General features: G+C 36.7%; 1 protein-coding gene across 1 annotated transcript in view; it reads right to left on the bottom strand.

The window, feature by feature from the left end:
- LOC149224234 (lanC-like protein GCR2) overlaps window positions 1–18,156 on the bottom strand; it is a 149,454-nt gene that overhangs the window by 56,629 nt on the left and 74,669 nt on the right. The window contains exon 4 of the mRNA XM_089386040.1: window positions 7,388–7,513. Within this exon, the coding sequence (XP_089242166.1) occupies window positions 7,388–7,513 (126 nt within the window). The remainder of the gene's footprint in view (window positions 1–7,387; window positions 7,514–18,156) is intronic.

An 18,156-nucleotide genomic window follows, 5' to 3' on the forward strand; every position in this document is an offset into this window, starting at 1 on the left:
CTAGAAAGAGTAGAAATGAGAAAGTATTGTGATCTTGTTTCAATTGCATTATTATCACACCATGGGTTCCTTGAACTCTTGCAAGAACAATAGCTTTATCTACGAACAGCAGAAGCTTCTCTTCTTCTTCTATAATCAGATCTGAAATTGTTGCTACAATTGTTGTGGTTGGATCTTGGTGCACTTTTATTTTATGGACAATCACGAGCATAGTGGCCATGCTTATGGCAATTGTAGCATTAAAAACTTGATAAGTCCTTGTTCCATTTATAGGAACAGTTGTATCTGGGAACAGGCTTTCTTGAAAAGTTATGACCTCTTTTTCCTTTCTGCTTCTTGCCTTAGACAGCAAAGGTAATAGGTTTTCCCTCTTCATGCTTGGGAATTCTTCCTTTGGAAATCATTTTGGCCTCGTCTTGACTTCACTTTCGCAGGAGCTCATCAAAATGTAGGAAACTTATCATTGTTGTTGATGGTAGTAATGAAAGTTTCCCAAGCTGGAAAAAGACCTCCAAACGTAATCAGCACCAATTCTTTATCAGATACAATTTTACCAACAGTTGACAGTTGATCCTTGATTTTTTATATCCTCATGAAGTATGCTTGAATGGTCTCTACTCTGTTCATCTTAATGTCCTTGAGTTGATTCTTTAAATCAAGGATTTGACTCAAGTTGATTACTTGATACATTCCAATTAGTTTGTCATACATTTCCTTAGATTTCTTCAACTTGAAGACATAAGTGATAAGATGGTCTCCAAGAGAATCAAGGATAATCTTCTTAGCCTTGACTTCTCCCTTCTTGAATTTGGCCTTAACAATAGCATTGAAATTTTCTGGTGGTTCTGCTACCTCGCCTTCCACATATTCCAGTACATCATGTTCTTCAAGAGTAATATCCAATCTTTCCTTCCATGGACCAAAATTCGAAGCATCAATCAACTTCTATTCATTACTGAAGTAAAGAAGAAGACATTTTGATCAATTCAAACAAATTTCAGCAACAAGATTTCAGTAGCAAATAAGATCTCTTTGAAGTAAAATTTCTGCAGAGTGACAACTCTTATCTTCTTGGGCTTGTCTTCACCAAAGCTTTGATACCATGTTGAAATTCCGATGTTCTATGCTGAGACAATTACTTATTTCAAAAACTTCTTTCTGCTGCAATATTAGTTAAGCAATTGTAGATAAAACATAAACCAAATGCACAGTAGAAGACAGCCAAGAACAAAATGAGTCACAGAGAATTTAGGTCCAATGACTAGGGAAAAACCCACAAGGGAAAAACCGAACCAAATTCTTCTTCTATTAGATATCAATTGTTCAGCAAAGATATAGAGTACAATGGGAGATCAAGATAATGAGTAGGTTCAGCCAAATCTGAACAAGTTGTAGTATAAAGATCATTGGTAGCAGCATCAAATGCAAACCCTAAATCAACCTTCCCTTCAATTGAACCAACACTGAAGCATTGTAGCACTGAATCAAAAATGACTCACCAAGTTCTGCTCTTACTCTCCAAGTCTCTCTCTCTCACAATCTTCTTCAAGTATCTCCAACTCTCTTTCTCAAGTTCGAATTCTTCTTTCACAATGCACAAGTAGTAATTATCAGGTGACAAGACATGAGACACATATATAGGAGGAGCAACGAATTCTTCTCATAAAGGAGCAATATGCATGCCTTGAGGAAGAGTAACATATGCCATTTAGGGGAGTGTAACTCATGCCATTAAGGAGAGAAATGCATACCTTAGTAACTTATGCCATTAAGGAGAGGTACGCATGCCTTAGTAACTTATGCCATTAAAGAGAAGCATGCCTGCCTTAGTAACTTATACTATTAAGCGAGGAACGCATGCCTTAGATAAAGAGACTGTAACATATTCATTAAAGAGAGCGTAAGAGGAATCTTTTATGATATGCCTTTAATGAGTGTAAGAGGAATATGCCATGTCTTTAATGAGTGTGTAAGAGAGTGTAACGTATCATTAAGAGAGAGAGAGAGAGACTTACATTGTGCCATGTGAGTCATCAAGGAGAGAGGAGTGAGGTGATGAAGGTAAGGTGACTTGTAATTCCTTTTAATAATAATATCATAGTATTATAAAGGACAATAATAACAATATTAATAATATTGATGATTAAGTCGAGATTGAACTATTAGGATTGATTAATGATAAGTTAAGTGATTTTCCTTCAACTATACTTGATTACCAATAGATGCCAAGTGATTTACTATTTTTGGAAAGTCATACTTGGGATGCTAGACATGACTTTCTATTTTAGAAAGTCACTCTAGAATTGTTAGAAATGAGATTCTATTTAACAAAATTCATCCCTGAGCTGTCAATTTTCAATGGCTACAACAAATAACTACATATCATCAAAATCCTTTCCTATGTTGGAATCCTCATTATCAAATATCACCCTCTAAGCATCAAAATAAGATGGAAAAAACTTAACTTGCTAAATTGGTAATCTTGCTTGAGTAAGGATACATATCTTTACTAGGTTCATGACCAGTGTTATTTGGGAGTGGGAGCAAAAGCGGAGAGCGGGAGCGAAAACGAATGCGGGAGAGACATTTTCAAAAGCTACCGGTTTGGGAGCAAATCCCGGAGCATTTTTTATATAATAATATATATATTTTTTATTTTTATATTTTGATACATGTATGTCAACAAAAACATGTAGAATTATGAATTAGATATAAAAAACATAAAAAAGCATAGATTGAACCATATAACAACAATCATCTAGAAGTTATAATCTTCATCAACCACGCCCACAAGTTAGAAACATAGTAACATACAACATATTGAGTCTCGTGATTCATCAATCTTAAAGTTTCAAACTTTCAAAATTCAATATATAACATTTATCATCATTGATCACCAAAGTTGTACTTGTAAGCTAAGTGTAACCATTACAACAAATAATATCTAACATGAAATGAAATGTTATAAAATGAAATGAAGCAACTTTCAACTTTCATGAAGCATCATATTCATAATTCATTACTAATGAGTTATAATTGCCAACTTCAAACTTAAATTGTCATATATTGTTTAAAAAAATATCATAATAAATATGAAAGAGTCAATAGTTATAAAAACTACTAGAAATTAGAAAAGACAAGTAAATCTATTATCTATTGCTTATGCTTGGGCCTCTTGCCACCATGAGAAATGTCTAGTTTTTTAGTCTTGTTGGAAAATCACGATCTTTGTCATTAATATCACCCTCTAAGCATTAATATCCAAAGGTATCTTTGTCATTACCTCTGCATCTGTATAGGGATCTTTGTCATTAATATCACCCTATAAGCATTAACATAAGATAGAAAAACCATGGCATGTCAAGTCAAGATTTTGTTTGAGTGATGCGTACATTTCTAGGAGGGTCATGATAGAGGAGTTCGACAACCAATGTCACTATCATCAAAGTACATAGAGGGATCAGTGCTCTTGATTAAATACAAGTTCCATACCCTAATACATGACAAAATTCAATGGAAACATTGCAATCCTGAAATCCTAAAAAACTGATAAGTCTGCGGGATTTGAATGAAATCTAAAATTCTACTTTCTCCATATGAAATCCAATGAGGTCGGAACCACTCTCAAACATCCTGAGTCATTTCATGGTAATGTTAAAAATTTAAGTAAAAGTGACATTCTCCTTAAGGAGAATGTCACTTTTACTTTAAGAATTTAACATTACCATGAATCGCATATAAATACTAGGGCCATAGGCTTGATCATTAAGTTGCCCCACTCAAAACTTATTTGTTTCTTTGAAAAAAAAATTGCATTTGGAACATTACTGCAAAAAAAATTGCAAAAAAGGCTAAACGCTCCCGAAAAGACAAGGAACGTTTTTTTTTAAGGAGCGTGCTCCCGCCCAGAGCGCGGATTAGGAGCGGGATCGGGGGGGCGCTCACCCGCAACACTGTTCATGACAAAGGAATCCAACAATCAATACCACCGACATTGAGGAGAAGGCTTGTTACTCTTGATTAAATTCTAGTTCCATACCCTCATAAATGACAATGGAAATATGCCAATCTTGAAAACCCGAAAACTATTATGTCTATTGTCTTTTGAATGGGATCTAAAATTCTAATTTCTCCATATGAAATCCAATAAAGTTTGAACCACTCAACCATTTCATCTTCTTCTATTAAGAATTTAACATAATCATTAATTACATAGCATTAGTAGGGCCTTAGGGTTGAGTATTAGGCTGCCCCAGTAACAAATTACTGTTTTTCTTAAAAAAATGAGTTTTGTAGGTCCTTAATCACGTCATACGATGTCATGTGAAACCAATTGGTTCAATACAAAACAATAATGCAAAAAGATAAAAATAAAAATTGGAGAATGTCACCTTTACTTTAAACATTACCATTAATTACACAGCATTAGTAGGGCTCTATGGTTGACTATTACGCTGCCCCCATCATTAATCATTGGTTTTTCATCTTTCATATTTGAGTTGTTTGGGTACTTAGTCACAATATATGATGTCGTACAGAACCAGCTAGTTTGGTACCAAACTGGCCTTTTCCAATTCAGGATAACTGCTTGGACCAATTTTGCCTCCAAACCAATCAAATCAATGAGTCCAATTCCAATAATAATGTTAGTTACAGGGAAACTATAAAAGATATCAATAATATAGCCTAGCATATGAAGAATAATTGTAGTTACAAAATACAGACACATGAAGAGGATGAATATGTACCTATAAATAAACAAATTTTGTGTTTGTTATTTATGAGGTTTATATTCGTCTGAAAGAAAATACCACCAAATTGTCCATTCCAACTAAAGAAAGGCTAAAGAAGACAAGAAGCCCAACATAAAAACTCACAAGAACCATGGAATGTAATTTTCCCATCATTAACCTCGATGCTACTAAAGAGAATATAACAAAGCATAAACACCTAGAAAGGGAAAATGCAAGAAAATTCAAGAATTAGAGAGGTATCACATATGCGAAATAGTTCTTTACTAATAATGTTCGATATAGTTCTATTGAAGAACACTTAAATCGTATAATTCAGTGAATTCGGCATCTCTTGTTAGATTCTTCTATACTCACGATGATAAAAAAATATATATATATTGTTGATTTGGGGTAGCATTGGATGTACTCTAGCCATGAAAATTGGTGGAGAGGCTAAAGCACATGAGATCTCCAAGACCCGGAAATGGTTTGGACAAATTGTAACCGGTTTGGGAGATATTAAAATAATTAATATTTTTAATGGAGTTCCTAAGTCTAAACTTAGGAAAAATAAAATATTAATGGGTATTAATATAAAACTAGGTTAGAAGGCTCCAAAAGTCATGGATCAAGTGAAATCTAATCTTATCCGTTGATTAAAGATTTAATCTCGGCCGTTGAAGGACCAACAGGAAAAGTATAAGAAGAGGCTTGAGGGTCAGTTGGAGAAAATACTGAGGGAGACCAGTCAGTTCCATTTCTGGAGTGGGGTTAGCTAAGAAATTCGAACTAGTGGTCTGGGGAGCAACATGAGGCAGCAGGTAAGGAACAGAGAGTCAAGATCAGCACCAGAAGACCAGCGCAGAGGTTGGAGAGGTAGACGCGGAGCCTCTTAGGCAAACGCAGAGGCAGCAGACTGCGCGGTCACTGTGTAATATACCTTTTCTAGGATATCCCTCAACCCAAGCAAACTCCACCCAAATACGTACAAATGATATAGTAATCGGGAAGCTCAAAGAGATAAAAATAATAGTGGTGCAACATATAATAATGTAAACATGGAATATAAGTAGATACTCAAGAGATGCAGAGAGAAATGCTAGGCCGTTTTATTATACTGGGTAATGGAAAGAGTACAGGAGGTGATCAGAAAGATAACACCTCGACTTGCACAGGGCAAGTGAAGAAATACACCCATAATAGTAAATAAATGGCCTCCCTCTGAACTGCATCCAAGCTGCTGGAGAACTGTTGTGCTGTTGCTACTGCATGGAATCAAGTGAGGATTTGGGGTTGTTCCCCTCCTCAGAAAATGCTGAAACTCTGGAATCAGCCTCTGCTCAATAAACCTAGAAAAACCCAGAAAGCTTTTCTGAAATAGCCGACCCCCGAAAATCACCCCCTTGAGGATCTACGCAATCCCTCAAGGCTCTGCGCTGCCACTGAATGGAACCCTCCAAAACTCTGCCCGAAACTCTGCCAAAATCCTCCAATATGCAAGGGTTGATCCCTTGCTCAATCTCCCAGCTCAAATCCTCCGCAAAAACCCCAATCCCAAACACCTATCAAAAGAACTGCGTCCCTTTCTCAAGACTGCACAGTTATCAAAAATGCTCAGTTCCTCCTCACTCCAAAGATCAATCCTCCTGCAAAAGACTGCTGAAAACTACCTTGCCCGAGCAGGCACTCGAAGTCCCCCGGGGCTAAGGGTGAGATCTCCAAACGGAGACACTCGATGCACTAAACAGTGCTGCAAACAGGCTAAACAACCAGCGTGCTCTAAGTCAAAGTGACTAGCTCAAATGCACATAATCGAATGCCAAAATGAGGAGGCTTCTCTCTCCTTTATAGCGTTGGCCCCTCTCAAAACCCTAAAGCCACCTCCTCCAACGTAGCCATCTCTTGCCACATGCTCCTCTCCATCTGCGCAATCCCTCCAAGTGTCTACGTGGGCCCCTTCTTTACGTGGTCCTATGGCCCCATTGGCTCCCCTTTAAATTACAACGTTGTGCTACTAGGCAGTGACTTTATTCTAAAAGTGAGTTATGTCCCCCTTTCCTCACCTTTTTATTTATAAATAACTATAGAAGGCAAAATTGAGCAAAATCGAATATTCCAATTAGCCATGGCTAATTAGGAATATTACACACTGGAAGGCCTGTGTGGGTGACGTAGAGAGGCCCAGTGCTGACATAGAGAGGCAGGAGCTAACGCAGTAGGTCTGGGAACTGTGTAGAGGCCAGTAAGCCTGACGCTGAGGTTGGGAGAAGTGCTGGAGAATTTGTTCTCTGTTGGGTAAGCCAGTTTGGCACCCAGTTGTACTGAAGAATTGCTAAATAATAAAATCCTCCTCTGCTGCACCGGTTTTCCCGCATTGGGTTTTTTCGGGGACATTTGTCCAAAATATCTGTGTTGATGTGTTGATTCTTGTGCAACTGTTTTGTTTCTGTATTATGGTGTGATATCTGCAGCAAAATTTATTTTAATGTTTACTGAAGGGTTTTTTGTAAATAACTTATTGGCAAATAAGTAGGTAAAATAAATCAGTTGTTGTAGTGATAGAATTTTCACATACATAGCAAAATTTTCATTACCAATTATTGAAGCAACTCAAAACTCTTAAAACATCACATATGCAATTACATAATACTAACCGTAATACTAGAGGAGATTGTCTCAGGACCAATGTATTTATTCAAGAAAGCAGCTGCCCACAAGAACCCAGCTCTTCCATACAATAATTCATATGGTACATCATATGAATCAATCCGTTTTGCAATCTGCAGTAGTGACAAATTCAAGCATTAGAAACAGAAAAGCATATTGTGTCATAACATACCACCTAATTTTTGTTGTAGACATTATACAAGAATGTCACATGATTGTGTCATGAAAGAAGCTGCCTTTCTGGACAGATTACATATTGATTGGGTTTAAAAGGTTTGCAGGCTATAAGTAAGACCATGAAAACTTGAAAAGTCATGTTGCATGCATACATAACTTAATGACCACTGATTAGAGTATTCCATAGAGAAAACCCAAAAGCTTTCCAGTACAACAATTGACATCAATCATCATGTTAATATGTGACATACGTGTACAAGACTCTCCAATTAATCAAATGATGTCCATATATTCCCCCATTTTTTTTCATGCTTAACCATAAATTGTCTATTTATTATTGCTCTTCAAATTTATTTATTGATACTCTCTTTGAGATAAAACAAATGGTGCATCCTAGAAGCATAAAAAGGAAAAGTTCCAAGTAACATAATCTTTGGTTTCATGTATCCATATTTACTGTATCTTAATCTGACTTCTAGGTTGCTAGTTGCAGGAAGAAAAAATGTGTGCATGTTACAACATCAACAATAAACTCACATGCACCATGCGACTTTATAGAATAGAACAACAAATGAATTATATAACATCTGCTACTTCAACGAGTCTATTCACAAAACTATGAAAAAGATTTTCCTCGAAATCTTCTATACTGCCATCACTGTTTTTTTTCTGCTTTTATCTTATAGAAGTAAATTGTTTCAACTGCCGACTTGCCTATACATTATAGTTGGCCTAAGATTTTCATCTTGTACACAAATCATGAGTGCCCATGTGCGGAATTCCACTAGATGACACATGTGGGAATTGGAATGACCTATTGATTTTTGGGGTGCTAGCACAATATAATTGATACAAATATATTGGAGAGAATAACCAATCTTGTATTACTGAGAATGCAACAAGTATACAATAGGTCTTGCCTGAGGTAGGTTGCCCATTCATACATATACCATTCTCTTGCCTCCATTGTATCAGATTATAAGATTTATAACACCATACACAATAATGGTGGTTTAACCACCCAACCACTTTTTCAAATGTTACATCAGTCATATGCTTACTAACAACTATCACTAATGTTTATTGTTACAGCAAATCTTGCTGATGCAGGAGCATTCAGCTCAGAATTATCATTATACTTTAGTAAACATAGGGGGTCTTGTATTTTAAGGAATTTGGTTTCCTGAGTGTTAAATTAATGTAATTATTTAGGATTTTGAGTGATTTTAATGAGAATAGGAATTAATTAAGTATTATGAGGCATATTGTAAATGTTTTCGAATAAAGGGGAACATGAGAGAATCAGAATAGTTAAGAGTTCATAGGGATTGATAGATTTGGAAATTAACTGTAGATCTTGAATTAGGAATTAGTTCATGATTTATAGGATTGAGAGGATTCTTAAGTTTTAGTTGAAATTATTAAGGATCTAAACCAAAATTGGTTCACAGAGCCTTTTGTATAAATGTAAGCCTAAAAGGCATAGAAAGAGTTAGTTAGTTAGGGAGTTAGAGTGTGAAGAGGTTGACTGTAAGCCTATGGGCAGATTGTGAAACAGAGGCCACTGATATTGGAAATCAGGCCTGAGAGAAGAAACTGTGTAAATATTTATTTATCAATACAGAGAATTCGATTTCTGAATTGTATGGTGTGTATGGAGTTATGAGTTTTATGTAATTAGTGTAATTCTGCATAGTATATGTATGCAGGTGAAGTTCGAGCAGAACACAGAGAAGAAGTGGAGTATGTAGGATCGGGGTTTGATTATTGAATCCGATCAAAGGATCCAAGTGAAGTTCAAGGATGGCAATGATTAAGAGTACACGGAGTTAAGTCCAAGAGGGAGTTGTATTGCAAAATAACTAAAGATCCAAAACCCTGAAGTAAACCCAAATCCACAGAAAACACCAAGAAATGGCCTAAACACGAGGTAAAGGGAAGGTCGAAGAAATGAAGTGACGATGCACAAGAGCCATTGGATCTATGAGATCAACGAATGACGTTGAAAGCGATGGGCGACCAAGATTCAGTCGCGCAGCATATAATGAATGAAAAATGAACGGTGGAGATTAAACCCAAGTGCTAGCATAATAGAAGAGAGGTTTCATAACAAGAAATGGTTTATCGTGCAGGCTCTAAGTGGTAAGTGGTAATTCAGGGTGATCACCCGATTCCATTTATCAGTCGACACGTAGCACGCTGCTAGAGAGAGAAAACCACTTTAAGATTCCCATCCGATATCATTGTTAACCATTGGATCAAGTGTGCTTTGATCAACAATGGAGGATTGCCGATTAGTTTTGTTGATCAGGTGAACCAACAACTGTCGGATTGAAAGGTAAGTTCAACAGCGGAGGTTGAACACGATAAAGTGAGTATCGATAAATGTGCCAAGATCGTGGATTGGTGGAAAGGTAAGGTTTACGTGTGCTTTGTGGAGTATTTCTATTATATAATTATAATAGAAATAAAGCAGATAAAAGTTTTATGGGTTAAGTTCGATGTTAGGTCCCTATAATACTAGTGTAACCCCTTATTGTTATTAATACAACCCCCTTATTATATTGTTGTGCCCATGTAGTCCCCATATTGTTATTATTGTGCCCCATAGAAGCCCACTATTGTCATTATTGTGTTGTTACATTATTATTGTTATGTCGGCTCTGATTGTATTATGACCCCTTAGACTCCTATATATATAAAGGAGGTCTTGTCATTTGTATCATCCAAGAATTGTTCATTTGTGTAATGTAAAGGAGGTTGCCCCCTCGAAGAGGGTTATTTCTAAGGTGTTTATCTATCTTTTCTATCTTTTTGTGAGCTGGTTTCATAACATTTAGTATCGGAGCTTTGGATTCTAGGGTTTCGTTGCTCCAAACAGGTCATCGTGGAATTTTCGCTATAGCTTTTTTCTGCAACATTTCATAAATGAAAAAAAGAACCCATTTGAGACGAAATCGTGTTGAACCTCAGGTCCAAATTTCATATCTTGTCTCGCTATATTTTCAGAGATATGATCTGAGGAATTTAGGGTTTTGGCAAGCTCCATAATTTCATCTAAAAAAGGTCATTGCGGAATTTGTGCTATAACGCTTTTGCTACGAAGTTTCAGAAGCTAAAAAAAAACCATTTGAGAAGGCATAGTTATGAACCTCGAATCCTAATTTCAAATCCTGTCTCGCTATATTTTCAGAGATATAATCTGAGGAACTTAGGGTTTTTGCAGACCCCTGAATTACGTTCCAAACAGGTGACCTTGGGAAAATCATCATAACTTTCTCTCTAAGCATCAAATTGAAATTTCGTAAGAAGTTACAGAAAGAGGACAGACTGTATTTTGTTTGGGTATAATTTTTAGAACCTAAGGTTGAAACAGTGATACGTGGCACGTCGTACAAGTTCACTCTACTGAACTAGTCTATAATTAGGTCATCGCGGGAGATTGGGAATAAATCTTTCTTCAGGAATCCAATTGTGATCAGACTTGCGAGTTAGAAAGAGGACTCAGAGGGCTATTGCAGACCGAAATTTCAGAACTTAAAGATCCGAAAGTACAGAGTTACAGTCGTTTCAAGATCGAGCTCCTAAAATCAAGAAAAAGCGAGATGAGGAAGTTTGATGGCAAGGATCCGGTAAATTGGATACCACAGATGGAGAAATATTTTGATCTACATGGTGTACCATTATTACAAAAGGTATGTATTGCATTTAATTATTTAGAATCGAATCAATTTTTATGGTATAAAGGACTTTGTTCTCGTAAACCACTTGTCACGTGGTCAATTTTCACGGAGGAAATGATAACACATTATGAGAATAGAAAGAGAAACACCTTCTTTAGCCAATTGATAAATCTCAAACAAAATGGTTCAATGGTAAAACACATTAAGGACTTCTAAAAATTGAATATAAGGGTAAATGATATTCCAGAGAAGAAAATGGTTGATGTCTTCATAGGGACTTTAAAGGATAACCTTCAACACGAGGTTCGTCTTTGGGAACCTGATTCATTGGAGAAGGCATTCATGTTGGCATGGAAAATTGAAAGCAAAATTATGGAAACAAGGAATCACACCACTCACGACTATAATTATGGAAGTGTTTTTTCTCCTAGCCTTCCACAACCTACAAGGTTTACACGACAACAATTAAAAGAAAAAAGAGAAAAGGGACATTGTTACATTTGTGATAGCAAATACACTAAAGGTCATAAGTGTGCTGAGAAGAAATTATTTTACATTGATTTTGAAGAGGAGGAAGAAAAGGATCAAGAAACATCAAAAGAAAAGGATATACACCAGGAACCAACCCCAAAGAAAGAAGAAATGAATCCAACCATATCTTGTAAAGCATTGGCAAGAATTACCACTTCTCAAACTCTCAAGATAGAAGGACATATCAAGAAGAAAAAAGTTCAAGAAGCGAAAGATCACGTCGAGAAAGAAGAAATGAATCCGACCATATTTTGTAATGCATTGGCCGAGATTACCACTCAAACTATCAAGATAGAAGGACATATCAAGAAGAAAAATGTTCAAGAAGTGAAAGATCACATCGAGCATCAAGAAATGAATCCGACCATATCTTGTAATGCGTTGGAAGAAATTACCACTCCTCAAACTCTCAAGATAGAAAGACATATCAAGAAGAAAAAGATTCAAGTAGTGAAACATCACATCAAGCATCAACAACAAGTTCTCCAACTTTTAAAGGATAACGCCACTTTGGTGCAGAATCTAATGAAACAACAGGCAGATCGACATCGCAGTGAAAGAAGTTTTAATGTAGGCGATTGGGTATTTTTACGACTACATCTCAAGAAAGCTATTTATGAGAAGGAAATGTTGGCAATACTACATGCACTTAAGAAATGGCTACCTTACCTAATGGGAAGACACTTCAAGGTAAAAATGGATCATGATAGTCTTAAATACTTTTTAGAACAAAGATTATCTTTAGAAGAACAGAAAAAATGGGTCACAAATATGTTGGGTTATGACTTTGAAATCATCTACAAAAAAGGAAAGCAAAATGTTGTTGCAGATGCACTCTCAAGAAAGGATAAGGATGTGGAAGCATTGTTTTGTGCTATTTCTATTATCCAAGCAAATTGGATAAATGAAGCAAGGGATGAATGGAAGAAGGACAAAGAAATGTGGCCACTCATTCAAAAGTTGCGAAAAATTCCAGTTCAAACAATATTGCCAAAACTTGACGAGGAAGGAAAAATCATATTGAAGCCTTGAGTAGTCACAAAAACAAGAACCCAGCAACTACAAAATTGATCAATTTCAAAGTATCTCATCAAGTGGAAGAACTTACCCGTTGAAGATTCCACATGGGAGGACAAGAATTTTCTACAGAAGCATCAAGAACTACTCAAGCGTTGAGGACAACACTTATTGAAGGAGAGGGGCATGTTAGGTCCCTATAATACTAGTGTAACCCCTTATTGTTATTAGTACAACCCCCTTATTATATTGTTGTGCCCATGTAGTCCCCATATTGCTATTATTGTGCCCCATAGAAGCCCACTATTGTTATTATTGTGTCGTTACATTATTATTGTTATGTCGGCTCTGATTGTATTATGACCCCTTAAACTCCTATATATAGAAAGGAGGCCTTGTCATTTGTATCATCCAAGAATTGTTCATTTGTGTAATGTAAAAGAGGTTGCCCCCTCGAAGAGCCTTATTTTTAAGGCGTTTATCTATCTTTTCTATCTTTTTGTGAGCTGGTTTCATAACATTCGAATATAACCAAAGTTAAAGAGTGGGGTTTGGTTAATATGCGCGGAGTATAGAATTAACCAAAGTTTATGAGGGTTGAATAAGATTTCGCTAAAAAAGTTAATGAAGGTTTAGACTATTGGATAGTTATTTAAACGTTTCTGCATGAGGTTTAATGAAGAAGCCCTAAGCCTTTATTTGTGAAGGTTTTCACCATGGATCAGGTGATTAAGGCCTGGGACCAGTGACATGCAATTTTATTTGCATAATGTGAGTATTGTCAGCTTAGGCTGCCATCATTTGGTATCAGAGCAGAATAAAGAAATTATGTGTAAAAGGTTTTTGAGAAATTTAGAATAGAGTTATGTTTTAAGATGTGTATGCAGGCAAGAGGAGATCAGATTTTAATCTAACAAGCAGTAGGCACACAAGGATAAAGTGCAGCAAAATTTACAGATGCAAGAAATAGAGAACAATCCATTCAAAGTGCAGAAGAATGGTAGAACAAGATCATGCAGAGATCTTGAAGGTAGCAGCATAAGAAGGTGAGAAGATTGCAGCAACCTAGAGCAAGGAGTGCTCAATTGGTTCCAGAGGAAAGAACTAGAGAGATGCCAAAAGACTGAGCTCAGAGGAGAGAAGCTTAGTGAGGCATATGTAGCAAGAAGGAGACTTGTTACTGCAGAAGTATTGTTACAGCTCACAAAGGCAATTTCACAGAGGATATGGGTAGAATTGCTAAGGGATAAAAGAAGTTGGTAAAATTTTCTTAATGAAAGCAAAATGTGGCAGAACATTGAAGAATTCCAACAGAGGTTGGATAAAGAGGACAGTTGTGTTCTTGAAAGGTGCAGATGAGTTGAAGCCTAGAAGGAGCAGAGAGAAGTGCTCAAAGAGGTTCCAGAGACAGAGAACCAAGTGCTTGCCAAAAGACCAAGTACAGAGGGGAGCTTGGTGAGGTAAGTGGCAGTAGGGAGGACTTGCTATTGCAAAGGCTTTAATGCAGCTCATAGTGAGTGAGTGAAGAAATCATAGAGATGGAGAAGAAGATGACTACTGATAGTCATAGTGGAGGTTCTGAGGAAGACCACAGCAGAAGAAAAGTGAAGAAAGAGAATACCAAAGCAAATGGCAAGAGAATGAGTAAAGAGGAGCGTGACAAAGAGATTGCTGAGTTAAAAGAACAACTCAGTGTATTGAGGATGATACTAGAGGAAAGCCAGAGACAAGGTTGGATCTTGAGGAAAAGGGCAGTAAAGTGGCATAAGTTACAGAGAAGGCTACAATAGAGGCAAGTGAAGTGGTCGGTGGAAAAACTCAGAGAAACTAAGTTGGAAATGGAAGTTTCCATTTGTGAAGAAGAACAGGGTGAAGTTCTTGGTGAAAATGAAGACTTGAAGACTAAAACTTCAAGTGAGACCAAAGGGTCACATGATTTTAAATCTGATAATTTGTGTATCTTTGCAGGTGAAACATGTGAAAAAGGACAATTTGTTGATATTGACATAAAGGAGGAAGAAGAAAGGCAGAATCTAAATTTTGTTCTAAAAGAAGATGAGATAGATAGGTCTCATGTAAATACTTGTACATAGTTGGGAAAAGGTTTTACTTTTCAGCATATTGCAAGGACTGAAAGTAGAGGAAGTTGGACTCATGAGGATGGCCAAAAGCAAGAAGAAGTAGAGAAGGATATCAAGCAATCAAGTGAAGGACTTGATGAGATTGAAGAGAAGACCATTGAAATATTTTTGAGTCATGTAAAGGACTTGGAACAGCATGAAGACTTGGTGATTGAATCATCAAATGAGATCATGAGGTCTTGTGGTTTTACAACTGACAAGTTGTGTGTGAATGCAAGTATTGCAGAAGACAAACCACCTTGTGGAATTGTCTTGAATGAAATTGAATGTTGTCAAACAAAGTATGATGATGACTGTATTTCAAATGAAGATCAAGTTGAGTTATTACAGCAAAAGGAGTTCATAAATTCCTTGCTTAGTGGAGGAAATATCTTTAGTAGAGATGAGACAGTTATGTCTTATGATAAGAAATTTGCTATCGGTAAGAACAACGAGGAATTGATTTTCTTAAATGGCCAAAGGGAGAGTGATGGACAGAGATCTAAAACTATCACAGAGATGGAGGATCGGAATTTTATTCTAATCAAGAATGAAGTAGTGTCAACAAGAAGTTATACTTGTGACAAAGAAGAAGATAGTGAAGATTGTACAGAGCTTTTAGGAGAAATTCCAAGTGAAATGGCAAATTTATGGCATGAATTAAATCTTTTGGAGAAAAGGCTAGAAAACCAAAAAGTAAGTGTTCAAAGTGTAAAATCAGAACTGAATGAGAATGAAGAAGTTCACTACAGTGGACAAGGATAGGAAGACATCATTGAAACAGATGGTGTGGAGGAGAGACTAGCTTACAGTCTCATGAATTCTGTTGAGAATTCAAATCAGCATACTAATGTGTTGACAGAGGAAGAAGAATTAGAGCAGCAAGCTAAATTGCTGCCAAAGGAAGAAAAAGCACAGAAGCCTTATGATTTTTATTTTAACAGTTGTTTTATGATTACAGATTTTGTTGCAAACAAGGAGTAGAAATTAGATGTTGCAGAAGAAGATATCTTCAAGGATATTCAGGAAGCTTGGGTGGAAGCAATATCTACAGCAGTACCTGGAGCAATATCAAGAGTAATAGCAGAAGCTGAAGTAGAAAAGGCTGAGGAAAGTAATCAGCAGTTTGAATATGAATGGACAATGTGCAGTGAGATGCAGAATGTGAAGGTGCCAAAGTTAGTGGACAGCAACAACAACCTGAAGCAGAGAGAAAGAGATAGCAAAAAATGGCAGAGTATGGACCAGCCCAAGGATGTGCTAGAAATGGAGATTGAAGAACTATGGCAGTTGATGATGAAACAATCTAGGCTGAGGAAAATGACAACAGGAAGTGTGATCAATCAGAATTTGAAACTGATTGAAGAGAGGAAAATGAATCAGAAGATAACAGATATACAGCAACAGCAAAGGTGCAAGGCATTTGGGCAGTTACAAAATAAAGTTTGGGACCCTGGAGGTTTTCTATCAACATATGAAGACACATGATCAGGAGATCATGAATATTTTCTACCTTGGGAGTCTGATGCAGGAGCATTCAGCTCAAAATTATCATTTTACTTTAGTAGACTTAGGGGGTCTTGTATTTTAAGGAAGTTGGTTTCCTAAGTGTTAAATCAATGGTAGACTTAGGGGGTCTTGTATTTTAAGGAAGTTGGTTTCCTAAGTGTTAAATTAATGGTAGACTTAGGGGGTCTTGTATTTTAAGGAAGATGGTTTCCTAAGTGTTAAATTAATGTAATTATTTAGGATTCTGAGTGATTTTAATGAGAATAGGAATTAATTAAGTATTGTGAGGCATATTGTAAATGTTCTCGAATGAAGGGGAACATGAGAGAATCAAGATAGTTAAGAGTTCATAGGGATTGATAGCTTTGGAAATTAATTGTAGATCTTGAATTAGGAATTAGTTCATGATTTATAGGATTGAGAGGATTCTTAGGTTTTAGTTGAAATTATTAAGGATCTGAACTAGAATTGGTTCACAGAGCCTTTTGTATAAATGTAAGCCTAAAAGGCATAGAAAGAGTTAGTTAGTTAGGGAGTTAGAGTGTGAAGAGGTTGACTGTAAGCCTACGAGCAGATTGTGAAATAGAGGCCACTGATATTGGAAATCAGGCCTGAGAGAAGAAACTGTGTAAATATTTATTTATCAATACAGAGAATTCGATTTCTGAATTGTATGGTGTGTATGGAGTTATGAGTTTTATGTAATTAGTGTAATTTTGCATAGTATATGTATGCAGGTGAAGTTCGAGCAGAACATAGAGAAGAAGTGGAGTATGTAGGATCGGGGTTTGATCGTTGAATCCGATCAAAGGATCCAAGTGAAGTTCAAGGATGGCAGTGATTAAGAGTACACGGAGTTAAGTCCAAGAGGGAGTTGTATTGCAAAATAACTAAAGATCCGAAACCCTGAAGTAAACCCGAAACCACAGAAAACACTGAGAAATGGCCTAAAAACGAGGTAAAGGGAAGGTCAAAGAAATGAAGTGACGATGCATAGGAGCCGTTGGATCTATGAGATCAACGAATGAGGTTGAAGGCGATGGGCGACCAAGATTCAGTCGCGCAGCATATAATGAACGAGAAATGAACGGCGGAGATTAAACCCAAGTGCTAGCAGAATAGAAGAGCGGTTTCATAACAAGAAATGGTTTATCGCGCGGGCTCTAAGTGGTAAGTGGTAATTCGGGGTGGTCACCCGATTCCATTTATCAGTCGACACGTAGCACGCCGCTAGAGAGAGAAAACCACTTTATCGGGCGGGTAAATGTCGTGCAAGATTCCTATCTGATATCGCTGTTAACCGTTGGATCAAGTGTGCTTTGATCAACAGTGGAGGATCACCAATTAGTTTTGTTGATCGAGTGAACCAACAACTGTCGAATTGAAAGGTAAGTTCAACGGCGGAGGTTGAATGCGATAAAGTGAGTATCGATAAATGTGCCAAGGTCGTGGATTGACGAAAAGGTAAGGTTTACGTGTGCTTTGTGGAGTATTTCTATTATATAAGAATTATAATAGAAATAAAGCGGATAAAGGTTTTATGGGTTAAGTTCGAATATAACCAAAGTTAAAGAGTGGGGTTTGGTTAATATGTGTGGGGTATGCAATTAACCAAAGTTTATGAGGGTTGAATAAGATTTCGCTGGAAAATTTAATGAAGGTTTAGACTATTGAAAAGTTATTTAAACGTTTCCACATGAGGTTTAACAAAGAAGCCTT

The sequence above is a fragment of the Pinus tabuliformis genome, chromosome Q, assembly GCF_031772625.1.
Source record: "Pinus tabuliformis cultivar Carrire ecotype Pingquan chromosome Q, CPIR1, whole genome shotgun sequence".
Taxonomy (NCBI): domain Eukaryota; kingdom Viridiplantae; phylum Streptophyta; class Pinopsida; order Pinales; family Pinaceae; genus Pinus; species Pinus tabuliformis.